Source organism: Salmo salar, chromosome ssa02 (genome assembly GCF_905237065.1).
Source record: "Salmo salar chromosome ssa02, Ssal_v3.1, whole genome shotgun sequence".
In the NCBI taxonomy this organism is placed as follows: domain Eukaryota; kingdom Metazoa; phylum Chordata; class Actinopteri; order Salmoniformes; family Salmonidae; genus Salmo; species Salmo salar.
The window spans coordinates 90376897-90392903 of record NC_059443.1 but is presented as its reverse complement, the minus strand read 5'-3'; the positions used below and the strand labels follow the sequence as shown (position 1 = coordinate 90392903).

Below are 16007 nucleotides of genomic sequence, written 5' to 3'. Positions count from 1 at the left end.
AAGTGGGAGAAGAGGAACCTCAAAAAGATCGAGAGAACGTATCAGAGAGAGGCTGAGGAGGGCTATAAGATCGTCCACCTAGGTAAGACCTGTTTTACCTCTGCTTATGACATCATCCTCTTTAGTCTCCTCTACACACATAAGTTCCAAGCCAGTCATCATGTTGCATCATTGTTTCAATATAAAACTACTGTCCAAAGAATATGTTAGCTGACATGGCTAATTGAGTGACTGACTGACATAACAAGAAAAATACTGCTGATGTAACAACCACGTTTTAAATGATACCTTATGTCATCTACTAGTCTAACTCTCAAGACTAAGTAGAGACCCAGAAAAAGTTCCTAAAAAAACACACAAAAAAAGGGTTTTTGGGGGGTCGGGGGTCCCCTAGTTGCCATGGAGCCCTAAGCTATCACATAGGCCCTGGCACTATACAAGGAATAGGTGCCATTTGGGACTCATGTTCAACTTAGGGTCAGGTCAATTCGGGATGGGAATTATTGCACTTTATTGACAAATTCCATGCCTTGCTCAATTGAAAAGATTAAAGAATCATAGAGCTCCAACTGTGTTTTCTATTCTTAATTCCCTGTGTCCATTACATTTAAGTTGATACCAGATCCACTAAGTTGAATGTGAACTCTACTTCTTCTCCCCTCCCAGCCTTCCCCTGGACACCCAAGGGTAATATCCACCATGACCCGGGCAGAGAGAGAGAGGGAGAAGAGGAAGGAGCTGCTGAAGGATGAGGAGAGAAGGAAGAAGTTGGAGGATTTCAATAAGCAGTGGAGAGAGCAGTCCCTGCTTAAAAAAAGGACTCATCAGAATCTGAAGGAGGAGAGGGAGAGGATGATGGAAAAGTACCTGGAGCAGATGAATCTGGAGGCTGATGCTCAAATCAACACCCGGTGTCTAACCACCCAACACAGCCACGATTCCAACCACGGTCAGGCATTGCCGGGATGGGCCACAGGCCAACAAGTAAGCCAAGAGCCTGTTGGATCTGGAGATGGCCAGCAGGAGGGGCCAAGGAGGCAGCAGGCATGGGCAGAGAACCAGGAGGGGAGTTCGGAGAACCAGCAGGAGTGGCCAGAGAACCAACAGGGGGTGCCAGAGAGCCAGCAGCTAGAAGCTCCAGAAGAGGCTGAAACTTCAGAGCCAACCTCCAAGAACAAGAAAAGGCCAGGCATCTGGAAGAGAATTAAGATGAGGTAAATAATGTTTAAACATGTATTCATGTTACACTGTTTATATATATGTTGTCACTTTAAGAGTGACATTATCCAAATGTGAGGGTTTAGTGTACATGCAACACACATGTAAATATATAGATACTTACCTGTCTCTGTGATGTCTTACAGCATTCCTGACGTGCTGTCTGCCTAGAGCTGGAACTCGATGAAGCCACAGTTCAACTGAGGTTACATTGGTAATTAAAAGTGTCGCCCAATAATTCCTCCTCCTCTTTAAGTCATCAAGCCACATTTCCTCCACAAAACATTATATTCTCCTCAAGCCAGAAAGTACCCTCTTTATCAAGGCAACAAACCATCTAAGGTCAGTGACTCTCCTCCCCAGAGCAGAGATTCTCATCTTTATCCAAGTTGAATTCATCTCTGCTCACCACCTCTACTGTCCTAGAAAATATCCCCAAATGGACATGGTTTAAACAGAAGTCCTCCCCTCAGACCAGTGGCTCCACAGACCAGAGTTTCTCATCTTTATTCAAGTTGAATGCAACTCTGATCATTTCCACCACCTCACCTGTTAAGGGGAGGTGCTGAAAAGGAGGTCTGGGAGGAGGTCTGCAGGTAGCCTGGACCGGACCGGTAGCAGCTAAGTTGCTGGCTCCATCCCCGGGCAGAGCTGCTCAAGTCAGGCCAGTGATGTTTGTTGATGTCATTTTCGTTAGCAAAGTTGTACGCTTTAATAAAAGCAGTTATTAAAAAAGCAATATTGTTGTTACGGTGTGGATTGTTGTTATTTATTAGAATTGAAACATCCAGTAGTCATGGTAGATGTTAGACTTTCAATGAGACACCTAACATTCCATCAGTCTGACACAATGTGTGACATGTTATATTAGAGAGGAGTCCTCTATACACATAAATTGCACTATAACGGTGACAAACGGTGCCCACAAACAGTTGGGACAGCTTTATGTAGAACCTATTTACTTTTTGGAGGTGAAATGTAGCTAAAAATGTGCTATCCTCTGCTCAGAGGGTTAAGGAACCGTCTTAAAACTGCAACGCAAACAATTGCCTGTAAATGAAAAATATCAATTCCTTCTCAACTACATGGCATAGAGATCTCAAATAAATTTGACACTGTAAAGAGACCTCTTCTCTCGAATACAATTAGTTAAATTTTTTTTTACTTCTATAAAATCTACAAAATGTAAAATAAATCACTTTATATAAAAAATACTTAAAAAAAAACATCAATATCTTCCACCCCATAAGACTTTCATGAATACAACCAACTGTTATTGGTTCAGGGACGTCATGCCTTCAATCAACTGCAATTATGTTTGGACTTTTGGACATTACAAATTGAGTCAAATTGAAAACAGTATTGGTATTGTTGAATTAGGTTTTTAGAATAGCAAGCTAGGACTGATGGTTTGGTTATCTAAACTAGCAAGTATGTTTGTTTGGTTACCAAGGCAACTATTGTAGCTATCTAGTAAACTTGCTAGCTACTTCAGTGGATGTTGAACTCATTTCCACCGGCAAATGAACACATTTCTACTGGCAAATGTGTTAAATTATAGCCATGGTATAAAAGGGATAATCAACTCAGGGCTTTATGGTTCTCTGGAAAATAATGCAAATCCATGGAAGGTCAGTTCCACAGTGTTCATTATTTACCATAGAACACATAGTCCCTCGGTGATTATCCCTGACATAACTTTATGAGCTGGATTTGCCTTTCTTTGCAACAGTGGAAGCTGCTGAGGAGACGACAGCTCATAATAATGGTTAGAATGGAGTCAATGGAGTGGTATCAACCCATCAAAGATGTGGTTTCCATGTGTTTGATACCACTCAATTGACTTCATTCCAGAAATTATTATGAGCTGTCCTCCCCTCAGAAGCCACCACTGCTTTGCAATTAGTTTGTTCGGTTTCAGTTGTTAGCATTTAGCTAACAGCGTCTATGTGAATTTGCTAACAGTTTGTGCTAATTTGTTAGCATTCTGGAAATAGATGCCCATAGGCTTTTCTTGTGTTTTTAGCATCCCCTTATGTGCTATGCTGGTAGTACTTTAAATCCTGGTATGAGAGAAGGACGGTATGACTATATGAAAATCTGGATACAGCCCAAGCCTAATCACCACACCTACCACAACTACCACACTTATGTACCACAACTACCACCCCTATCTACCACAACTACCACACCTACCTATCACAACTACCACAACTACCACACCGACCTATCACAACTACTACACCAACCTACCTACCACAACTACCACACGTACCATCACCACACCTACCACACCCACCACCACCACAACTACAAAACCAACCATCACCAAACCTACCTACCACAACTACCACACCTACATACCACAACTACCACCCCTATCTACCACAACTACCACACCTACCTACCACAACTACCATACCTACCACACCGACCTACCACAACTACCAGCAACACATCGACCAAACCTACCATCATTAAGTCAAACAACATCTAAATTAGCAATTAGCTACTGTAGGTCTATACTGCTCCTACATGGTGTAACAATACATCATGTAGATGTATATAATGAACAGACTAGGTCTATACTGCTCCTACATGGTGTAACAATACATCATGTAGATGTACATAATGAACAGACTAGGTCTATACTGCTCCTACATGGTGTAACAATACATCATGTAGATGTATATAATGAACAGACAAGGTCTATACTGTACCTACATGGAGTAACAATACATAATGTGGGGCTTTAAGGCGATGCTGTTGGTGTGACGTATAATCTAGTGGACGGAACGCTTCTTTCAACAGCAGCAACACTGATTCAGCCTCCTCGGTAGCTTGCTAGACAAAATAGCCAAACCGATAAAGCTCTTTAGACGCTTTAGTGTATATTAGCCACTGTGTTTTAAAACCACTTCTGTCGTCTAGTTAGTTATCCGATTTAATTTCATATTTACGGTGTTGTTGTTATTGGTCAGCTAGCGGCTGGTTAAGTTAGCATTAGCCTAGCTAGCTAACATCCCCGACCATGAGGTCACTGAGCTACTCTCCTCCTGCTAAAGAAGAGGTCTGCTGGACGGAGAAAGATGGTCTGTGGCTTAACGTTGTCGTGAAAGAGGAGGAATAGGATGTCACAATACAAAAACAAGTAAAGGGTGAGGCTGTTACAGTGAAAGAAGAAGAGAAAGACGTTTCAGTTAGGAGGAGGAGATTGCTGTCACATTGGAGGAAGACGAGGATGAAACTGGATATCTGGGCTCGATTTCCCAAAGGCATGTTAAGGCATCCAATGGTTCTAACGATGAACGGGCCCTGATTAACACTAGTAAGTACTGTCTTAAAAACACAGGCACAAACTCTGCAGTTGTTGATCTGATGTTTGGTGTTAAAGGGGAAATATGAAATAGCTACATCCATATTTAGACTTTTTAAATTATTTATTTATAGCCATTGATTCTTGAAGAATATAACACATGCCTCATGAGCTTAGTTCAACTGTTGTACCCCATCAGAACCCCAAATAAGCTTTTTTTACTCCAATGAAACAATTTAAATGATAAACAATCACTGTAAACACTCAACATGGTTAAAACTATGTTGATATCATGGATGGTCAGTCCTTGCATCCGTAGGTCCGTCTATGCATTTGAGAGTAGTTACATTTCTCCAGCCCCATCATCATCTTATAACCAAACTAGTGGTGGAATGACAGATTTGTTATTGTATGAACTGCAGATTGGTTGATAGATGTGTGGCTATTTTATAGGGGTAACCTAGGATTTAAACAGTAACAAAATGGCTGCCCAGAGACTTGGTTTGGTAAACAGCTGAGGGATGGGGGAAGGAGAAATGTAACCACTCTCAAATTCATAGAGAAAGCTATTGTAGCAACCGTAACCCAACACATAGCGACCTCGTCAAGAAGTTCAGACATCTTGGTGTAACAGTTATAAGGTGTTGGCTTGACAGTCGCTGGACCCAGGTTTGAGGTCAGCTCAGGACTACCCCCTGAATTCACTACACTATGAATACAAGGACTGGCTGGCCATAAGGTCAAAATGATAGTTTTAAACAAGATTAAGGCTATACAGTGCTTGTTTACAAACAGTGGCGTTATACGAGCTTATGTTTTGGTTTCTGGTGGGGTAATAAAGTTGAAACATTTGAGGCATTTATAAGTTATATTCTTCAAGAATCAATGGTTATATAGTAAATGGGTCTTTCTATAACTGCCAGTGTAGATTTCCTGTGGGGGTCAAATTGTTAGAGCTGTTGATAAGTCATTAGCTGTCTTAGAATACTCATACTAACCCTACTATTTGTGATGTTAACTGAGTATATAGTATGCTTATTGGTAATAGTATGATGTAGTTAGTATGCCAAAAGTTCCCGGATGTCGTACTAAATTCGCCATAATATGACGTAAACACGCAGTACGTTAGGGCCCATAATGCAATTCTTCAGGAAATGGGCGTGGCTTCACATTGTTTTCAGATTTGTAGAAAATGGCAGAAAATATGCAGCCGAAGTCCAACGAGAGCCGATACAAATTCATTGTTTTAACTAGTTATGACAAATGTTAAGAAAATGTTGAGCAATGTAATAAAGTTATGCCTTTTCAAATAAGTTACCTTACACGTTATTTTGGCTGACAATTTGCTAGCATGTTATTACAGCAGTATGTACCGGTATGTTAACCTCTATGGGCTAGGTGGGACGCGATATTCAAATACCTTAGAAATGCTATTACTTCAATTTCTCAAACATATGACTATTTTACACCATTTTAAAGACAAGACTCTCGTTAATCTAACCACACTGGTGCTTCCTGCTTTAATTTTAACTTGTAAGCAGGAATCAGGAGGATAGAATTATGGTCAGATTTGCCAAATGGAGGGCGAGGGAGAGCTTTGTATGTGTCTCTGTGTGTGTGGAGTAAAGCTGGTCCAGAGTTGTTTTCCCTCTGGTTGCACATTTAACCTCTTACATCTAGACGTTCCGCTAGCGGAAAACCTGCTCCAATATCCAATGATGGGCGTGGCGCGAAATACAAAGTCCTCTAAAATCCGAAAACTTCAATTTTTCAAACATATGACTATTTTACAGCATTTTAAAGACAAGACTCTCGTTAATCTAACCACACTGTCCGATTTCAAAAAGGCTTTACAGCGAAAGCAAAACATTAGATTATGTCAGCAGAGTACCCAGCCAGAAATAATCAGACACCCATTTTTCAAGCTAGCATATAATGTCACATAAACCCAAACCACAGCTAAATGCAGCACTAACCTTTGATGATCTTCATCAGATGACACACCTAGGACATTATGTTATACAATACATGCATGTTTTGTTCAATCAAGTTCATATTTATATCAAAAACCAGCTTTTTACATTAGCATGTGACGTTCAGAACTAGCATACCCCCCGCAAACTTCCGGTGAATTTACTAAATTACTCACGATAAACGTTCACAAAAAACATAACAATTACTTTAAGAATCATAGATACAGAACTCCTCTATGCACTCGCTATGTCCGATTTTAAAATAGCTTTTCGGTGAAAGCACATTTTGCAATATTCTGAGTAGATAGCCCGGCATCACAGGGCTAGCTATTTAGACACCCACGAAGTTTAGCCCTCACCAAAATCAGATTTACTATTAGAAAAATGTTATTACCTTTGCTGTTCTTCGTCAGAATGCACTCCCAGGACTTCTACTTCAATAACAAATGTTGGTTTGGTTCAAAATAATCCATAGTTATATCCAAATAGCGGCGTTTTGTTCGTGCGTTCAAGACACTATCCGAAGTGTAAATAAGGGTCACGAGCATGGCGCATTTCGTGACAAAAGATTTCTAAATATTTCATTACCGTACTTTCGAAGCATGTCAACCGCTGTTTAAAATCAATTTTATGCCATTTTTCTCGTAAAAAGCGATAATATTCCGACCGGGAGTGGTGGTTTTCGTTCAAAGAGAGAGAAAGTAAACATTGAGTCGACTCGGGCACGTGCGCCCCGTCCCATTGTCCTCAGATCGGCCACTTACAAAATGCGCTAATGTTTTTCAGCCATGGGCTGCAAAGCCACGATTCGGCTTTCTGGCGCCTTCTGAGAGCCTATGGGAGCGTTAGAAAATGTCACGTCATGCCAGAGATCCCCTGTTTTTGTTAGAGATGATCAATAAAGCCATGAAATGGTCAGAGAGAGCGCTTCCTGTTTGGAATCTTCTCAGGTTTTGGCCTGCCAAATGAGTTCTGTTATACTCACAGACACCATTCAAACAGTTTTAGAAACTTTAGGGTGTTTTCTATCCAAATCAAACAATTATATGCATATTCTAGTTACTGGGCAGGAGTAGTAACCAGATTAAATCGGGTACGTTTTTTATCCGGCCGTGCAAATACTGCCCCCTATCCCCAACAGGTTTTAACTAGCTACCTAACATTAGTTGGCTACTTATACATCAAACTTGCCAGTATATTAACTATATTCTATCTAACTAACTACCCAACGTTTATTGATGTGATTATTCCCGTCATTCTTAGCTAAACGGTATAGTCGTTGTGCTTTCTCAATGGACATTCGGGTGTTTTCATAAATTCACTCTGACTATCTACTCTGATTTCAGAGCACTCTCGTCTGAGTTGTACCAAATAAAATAAAATGTTATTGGTCACATACACATGGCTAGCAGATGTTAATGCGAGTGTAGAGACATGATTGGGCTTCTAGTTCCGACCATGCAGTAATATCTAACAAGTAATCTAACAATTTTACAACAACTACCTAATACACACAAGTGTAAAGGAATGAATACGAATATGTACATATAAATATATGGATGAGCGATGGCCGAACGGCATAGGCAAGATGCAGTAGATGGTATAGAGTATACATTATATACATATGAGATGAGTAATGTAGGGTATGTAAACATTATATAAAGTGGCATTGTTTAACCTGTTATGGCTAGGGGGCAGTATTTTCACAGCCGGATAAAAAACGTACCCGATTTAATCTGATTATTACTCCTGCCCAGAAACTAGAATATGCATATAATTATCAGCTTTGGATAGAAAACACTCAAGAGGGCCACCATTGTTCCTGTTCAGCGGTTGACATGCTTCGAAGTACGGTAATGAAATATTTAGAAATCTTTTGTCACGAAATGCGCCATGCTCGTGACCCTTATTTACACTTCGGATAGTGTCTTGAACGCACGAACAAAACGCCGCTGTTTGAACATAACTATGGATTATTTTGGACCAAACCAACATTTTGTTATTGAAGTAGAAGTCCTGGGAGTGCATTCTGACGAAGAACACCAAAGGTAATCAAACTTTTCTAATAGTAAATCGGAGTTTGGTGAAGGCTAAACTTGCTGGGTGTCTAAATAGCTAGCCCTGTGATGCCGGGCTATCTACTGAGAATATTGCAAAATGTGCTTTCACCGAAAAGCTATTTTAAAATCGGACATATCGAGTGCATAGAGGAGTTCTGTATCTATAATTCTTAAAATAATTGTTATGTTTTTTGTGAACGTTTATCGTGAGTAATTTAGTAAATTCACCGGAGGTTTGCGGGGGGTATGCTAGTTCTGAACGTCACATGCTAATGTAAAAAAGCTGTTTTTTGATATAAATATGAACTTGATTGAACAAAACATGCATGCATTGTATAACATAATGTCCTAGGGTTGTCATCTGATGAAGATCATCAAAGGTTAGTGCTGCATTTAGCTGTGGTTTTGTTTTTTGTGACATTATATGCTAGCTTGAAAAATGGGTGTCTGATTATTTCTGGCTGGGTACTCTGCTGACATAATCTAATGTTTTGCTTTCGTTGTAAAGCCTTTTTGAAATCGGACAGTGTGGTTAGATTAACGAGAGTCTTGTCTTTAAAATGCTGTAAAATAGTCATATGTTTGAAAAATTGAAGTTTTTGTATTTTTGAGGAATTTGTAATTCGCGCCACGCCTATCATTGGATATTGGAGCAGGTGTTCCGCTAGCGGAACATCTAGATGTAAGAGGTTAAAGTGACTAGTGATACATTTATCACATCCAATTTTTTATTATTAAAGTGGCTAGAGATGAGTCAGTATGATGGCAGCAGCCACTCAATGTTAGTGATGGCTGTTTAACAGTCTGATGGCCTTGAGACAGAAGCTGTTTTTCAGTCTCTCGGTCCCAGCTTTGATGCACCTGTACTGACCTCGCCTTCTGGATGATAGCGGGGTGAACTGGCAGTGGCTCGGGTGGTTGTTATCCTTGATGATCTTTTTGGCCTTCCTGTGACATCGGGTGTTGTAGGTGACCTGGAGGGCAGGTAGTTTGCCCCCATTGATGCGTTGAGTAGACCGCACTACCCTTTGGAGAGCCTTGCGGTTGAGGGCGGTGCAGTTGCCGTACCAGGCGGTGATACAGCCTGACCGGATACTCTCGATTGTGCATCTGTAAAAGTTTGAGTGTTTTCGGTGACAAGACAAATTTCTTCAACTTCCTGAGGTTGAGGAGGCACTGTTGCACCTATTTCACCACGCTGTCTGTGTGGGTGGACCATTTCATTTTGTCCGTGATGTGTACACCGAGGAACTTAAAACGTTCCACCTTCTCCACTACTGTCCCGTCGATGTGGATGGGGGGGTGCTCCCTCTGCAGTTTCCTTGAAGTCCACGATCATCTCCTTTGTTTTGTTGATGTTGAGTGAGAGGTTATTTCCCTGACACCACACTCTGAGGGCCCTCACCTCTTCCCTGTAGGCCGTCTCGTTGTTGTTGGTAATCAAGCCAACTACTGTAGTGTCGTCTGCATTTGGAAGCGTGCATGGCCACCCAGTCATGGGTGAACAGGGAGTACAGGAGAGGGCTGAGAACGCACCCTTGCGGGGCCCCAGTGTTGAGGATCAGCGGGGTGGAGATGTTGTTTCCTACCCTCACCACCTGGGTGCGGCCCGTCAGAAAGTGCAGGATCCAGTTGCATAGGGCGGGGTTGAGACCCAGGGTCTTGACCTTAATGACGAGTTTGGAGGGTACTATGGTGTTAAATGCTGAGCTGTAGTCGATGAACAGCATTCTTAGATAGGTATTCCTCTTGTCCAGATGGGTTAGGGCATTTGCAATTGCATCGTCTGTGGACCTATTGGGGCGGTAAGCAAATTGGAGTGGGTCTAGGGTGTCAGGTAGGGTGGCGGTGATATGATCCTTGACTAGTCTCTCAAAGCACTTCATGAAGACGGAAGTGAGTGCTACAGGGCGGTAGTCATTTAGCTCAGTTAGCTTTCTTGGGAACAGGAACAATGGTGGCCCTCTTGAAGCATGTGGGAACAGCAGACTGGGATAGGGATTGATTGAATATGTCCGTAAACACACCAGCCAGCTGGTCTGCACATGCTCTGAGGACGCGGCTAGGGATTCCGTCTGGGCCGGCAGCCTTGCGAGGGTTAACATGTTTAAATGTTTTACTCACGTTGGCTGCGGTGAAGGAGAGTCCGTAGGTTTTGGTAGCGGGCTGTGTCGGTGGCACTGTATTGTCCTCAAAGCGAGTAAAGAAGTTGTTTAGTTTGTCTGGGAGCAAGACATCGGGGTCCGCGACGGGGATGGTTTTCTTTTTGTAGTCCGTGATTGACTGTAGGCCCTGTCACATACCTCTGGTGTCTAAGCCGTTGAATTGCGTCTCTACTTTGTCTCTATACTGATGCTTAGCTTGTTTGATTGCCTTGCGGAGGGAATAGCTACACTGTTTGTATTCGGTCATGTTTCCGTTCGCCTTGCCCTGATTTAAAAGCAGTGGTTCGCGCTTTTCAGTTTTGCGCGAATGCTGCCATCAATCCACGGTTTCTGGTTGGGGAAGGTTTTAATAGTGGCCGTGGGTACAACATCACCGATGTTCTTCAGGAATTGGGAGCTTTAGCTGCTTTAGTTGCTTCACAACGTTTTCAGATTTGAAGAAAATGTTTCACCTTTATTTAACCAGGTAGGCTACTTGAGAACAAGTTCTCATTTGCAACTGCCAAGATAAAGCATAGCAGTTCGACACATGCAACAACAGAGTTACACATGGAATAAACAAACATACAGTCAATAATACAGTAGAAAAAGTCTATATACAGTGTGTGCAAATGAGGTAGGATAAGGGAGGTAAAGCAATAAATAGGCTATGGTGGCGAAGTAATTACATTATAGCAATTAAACACTGGAATGGTAGATGTGCAGAAGATGAATGTGCAAGTAGAGATACTGGGGTGCAAAGGAGCAAGATAAATAAATACAGTATGGGGATGAGGTAGTTGGATGGGCTATTTACAGATGGGCTATGTACAGGTGCAGTGATCTGTGAGCTGCTCTGACAGCTGGTGCTTAAATCTAGTGAAGGAGATATGAGTCTCCAGCTTCAGTGATTTTTGCAGATTGTTCCAGTCATTGGCAGCAGAGAACTGGAATAAAAGGTGGCCAAAGGAATAATTGGCTTTGGGGGTAACCAGTGAGATATACCTGCTGGAGTGCATGCTACGGGTGAGTGCTGCTATGGTGACCAGCGAGCTGAGATAAGACGGGCTTTACCTAGCAGAGACTTGAAGATGACCTGGAGCCAGTCTGGCACACTGCTTAGAATTTCAACAACATGAATAACTTATTTCTAGCCTACAATCATTGATGTTACTACTAATGTGAAAACAAGACAAAATATGACTTTTCTTGCTCATTTTAAGTCAATTGTCAAATAATTTTAACATTCATTACAGACGTCAATTGTTGTATAACATCATGGCTCCGCTGTTGGCATCACCTTTTACAGTGGATTTCCGTTGTTGTGGGCCTTTAATCATCTGTCTGACTTTGTTGTTCACACAGGGGAGAGACGTGACTATCGTGGATCCTCTGGGGAGCCTCAACAACCTCATGATGTTGACGAGGCAGAGAAGAGTCTCTGCAGATCAGAACACCTCAAGAAACACCTGCAGACATCCACAGGGAAGAGAACTCACTGCTGCTCTGATTGTGGGAAGAGATTCACCTCCTCAGCAAGCATTAAAATTCATCAAAGAATCCACACAGGAGAGAAACCTTTTAGCTGTACTCAATGTGGGAAGAGATTTACTACATCTGGCTCTCTGACTTTACACCAGAGAACACACACAGGAGAGAACCCTTATAGCTGTGGTCAATGTGGGAAGAGTTTTGTTCAATCTGATCAGCTGACATTACACCAGAGAACACACACAGGAGAGAAATCTTATAGTTGTGATCAATGTGGCAAGAGTGTTGGTCGATCTTGCCATCTGACTCAACACCAGGGAACACACACAGGAGAGAAATCTTATAGCTGTGGTCAATGTGGGAAGAGTTTTGGTCAATCTGGCCAGCTGACATTACACCAAAGAACACACACTGGAGAGAAATCTTATAGTTGTGGTCAATGTGGGAAGAGTTTTTCTGCATCTAGCAGTCTGACTCTACACCAGAGAACACACACAGGAGAGAAATCTTATAGCTGTGACAAGAGATACTCTGGTAAAAGATCTCTGATTAAACATCAGAAAATACATGAAGGAGTTGTTTCATGATATCAATGAAATGATGTCACAATTCTCCCTCCTGTCGGCACAATTGATTTCAACATGATATCAATGAGTGATGACAAATAAGTGTTGTGTTCCTTTGTTTAGCGACCCCTAAATGTAAATGTGTCACTCAAAATATAGCTGACTGTCTTCTGCAGGTTGTCCTCTAACCAGTGAGGTGAAATATATCTCCCATTTCCATGTGTTTTTGTTTAGTTGTTAGTTTCAACAGCACGTACAAACTGATTTCCCCCCTAATCGATATCAGTGATTTATTGCTACTTGTCAAAACAACAGCGTTTCTGGTGCTTGTGCAGTTTATAAGGAGCTTGTTTTAAAAAATACAAGTAATATGATTATTGTGCAGATGTTTGTGTAGATAGCACATTTTATGTTTAGGTTTTTAATTTATCACAAACTGTTTCTGCATATTGGTTATTGATTTGGACACGTTAAAACTGTGTTTTGACATTGGGGCTATCCCACCTAGCAAAATGTCATTGAAAATAAGACTATGCAATCAAATATTTCATATTTACAATTCATGTAACATTTAGTAATAATTATTTATGCAACCAACTGACAATTTTTTGGGTACAATTATATTGACATTGTTATCCTGCTTTTAGAATATCAGGGTTAATTCTCACATGTGCCAACCCAAATGTACTAGAGCATGACATTGGGGACTGGGCCCCGATCCAACAACATGCCTATCTAGTGAACCCTGAAAAGAGAGAGAAGCTCTGCAGTGAGGTGGAAAGTTACTACGGATATTGCAGGAGTTTCCTCTTGAAATCAGACATGTCTGTGGTAAGGACAACTTGGTTTCTGATTGTCTCAAGGGTGGGCAGTCACAAAGTTTTGTGTTTTGCGTTTAGCCAGTGCGTTACCATGGATCACAATTGATTTTAACTGCACGTTTTTCCATATTGGAGATGAGTTTTGTTTGGGCTTGTTCCAAGGGGACGAGAGTTCTAGAAGCTAGTGAGTTTTAGGAAGACGAGAGTTCTAGAAGCTAGTGAGTTTTAGGAAGACGAGAGTTCTAGAAGCTAGTGAGTTTTAGGATTCTATAGATAGAAAAGATACGATTGTATATTATTATTTAGAGATATGTGTTTTTTCCTGTTTTTTAATTGTTGACAGCCAGTAGACACAATGTTTATATTGTAGAAGGTGAAGCATTGTAGTTGATTATAATGAGAAATGGAAGTTGTTTTCTGTTGGTGAGCAAACTTGTCCAACAAAATATAGGATATATTTGTTGTCTTAAGGGGGAAGGTGTTACAGGCTTTGGTTTTTCCATTTTATGTTTTGAAGTTGGACTTTAGCACGTCTAGCTCGTTAGCACGTCTAGCTCGTTAGCACGTCTAGCTCGTTAGCACGTCTAGCTCGTTAGCACGTCTAGCTCGTTAGCACTGATTGGTGTCACCTCGTTAGTCAGTATGTGTTACACCTGTGCTGGCTTGTCCATCTCGTTAGTGGGAAGGTGTTTCACCTGAGCTGGTCCAGGTTCTATTTAAGAGTGTCTGGCCCAGTGCTCTAGTTGTCTTGATACATGTGGAGAGTCAACACCTTTAGTTGTTCCACCTTTTTGGTTTGCTTCCTGTCTTTAAGTGTGGTGTGGGTTTTTCTTTTGTTTTCCTCTTCTTGGGCAGATTTAGTGGGTCTCATGGTGGGTGTCTTTTAGGTCCCAGTTGTTGTTACTAGTCAACTTCCAGTGGACACCCCCATAGTGTCTTTCAGAGCCCCTCCTAAAAAAAAAAGCTTATATTTTGGGTTGGATGTTGCATCCAATTAATATTTGTATCAATGTCATTTCCCTAGAATGTTCATTAGTCTTTCAGTTGTTAGTCTTCTGTTTGTTGTGTACTAAATATTTTCATTTTTTTTTCTTCCTGTGAAGCCATTGTGTTGCATCCATGTCTGAAATGTGCTGTATAAATAAAACTTGATTTGATTTCAACAAATTAAGCCAATGACTGACCAATCAACAGACTCTTGGTCCCTGTTAGTATGTAAAACAGTATCAATCCCACTTTTCCAGCCTGCTGAAGGTGTGGTGGAGTGGTAAACACCACCCCCGGCTCTACCAGGGGCTTGAGGTGGTCTCCCACAGCTCTGCTTATGTCATGTTCTGTGGCCTTGCTGTTCCAATTATTGACTGTCCCTGCAACACAGAAACACATTTAGTCATATTATATAAAACACTCAAAGTAATGGATATGGAGCATCTATGGCCTCAGTTACACCTGGCACCTAAATGTGACTTCTGTCATCTGATCACTCCAAGCTGCATTAGGTTCAGATCTACCAGGATTGTCCTTTGACATAGTCTGGATGCAGTCAGGCCACTGAATATGAATATTCAATATAAAGAGATGGGGTGTCACAGGGGGGATATTTACCATCTAAACCATGTGTGACCTCTCACCTCTCTGGCTGTAGAAGTGTTCTTCCTAACCAGTCCCTCAACAGCTCTCTGACTGAGCTCCACCCTCACTGGGTCTTCAGAGGAGAGGAAGGCTGAGGTGGGATGGAAGGATGAATGGATCAGTCAGTCAATAAAGTGTAGAGCTGCTGTCTGACAAAATCACTATTTTAGTAGTTCATTAAAGTAAATAAGGCTTTATGACTGCTGAATAACAACTATCAATCACTTAGATCATGTATTTTCAGGTAGAGATACATCCAGTATATCTTCCGCTGTCAAAATAGTGCGTGTTATGTACGTTTAGTATCACTTTTCAACCAACCCAGTGCATTTTTTTGAAAAGGAAAAATGTTGAAATCAACAATACATCAAAGGATTCACCTACTGAAAACTGAAACAAACAAATGGATCAAACAGATCAATCTCACTTTTCCAGCCTGCTGAAGGCGTGGTGGAGTGGTAAACACCACCCCCGGCTCTACCAGGGGCTTGAGGTGGTCTCCCACAGCTCTGCTTATGTCATGTTCTGTGGCCTTGCTGTTCCATTTCTGACTGCCTCTGCAACACAGAAACACATTTAGTCATATTATATAAAACACTCAAAGTAATGGATATGGAGCATCTATGGCCGCAGTTACACCTGGCACCTAAATGTGACTTCTGTCATCTGATCACTCCAAGCTGCATTAGGTTCAGATCTACCAGGATGGGCCTTTGACATAGTCTGGATGCAGTCAGGCCACTGAATATGCATACGCAATGTAAAGAGGTGGGGTGAATGAGGGGA

The 16007-nt window shown here is 41.5% G+C and overlaps 1 protein-coding gene across 1 annotated transcript; it reads left to right on the top strand.

Moving 5' to 3' along the window:
* Positions 1-677: 677 nt before the first annotated feature.
* Positions 678-1957, top strand: LOC106600203 (trichohyalin-like). The gene is made up of 2 exons (XM_045712037.1): positions 678-1214; positions 1365-1957. The coding sequence occupies exons 1-2, from the start codon at positions 700-702 to the stop codon at positions 1387-1389; spliced, it is 540 nt and encodes a 179-aa protein (XP_045567993.1). The 5' UTR covers positions 678-699; the 3' UTR covers positions 1390-1957.
* Positions 1958-16007: the final 14050 nt, after the last annotated feature.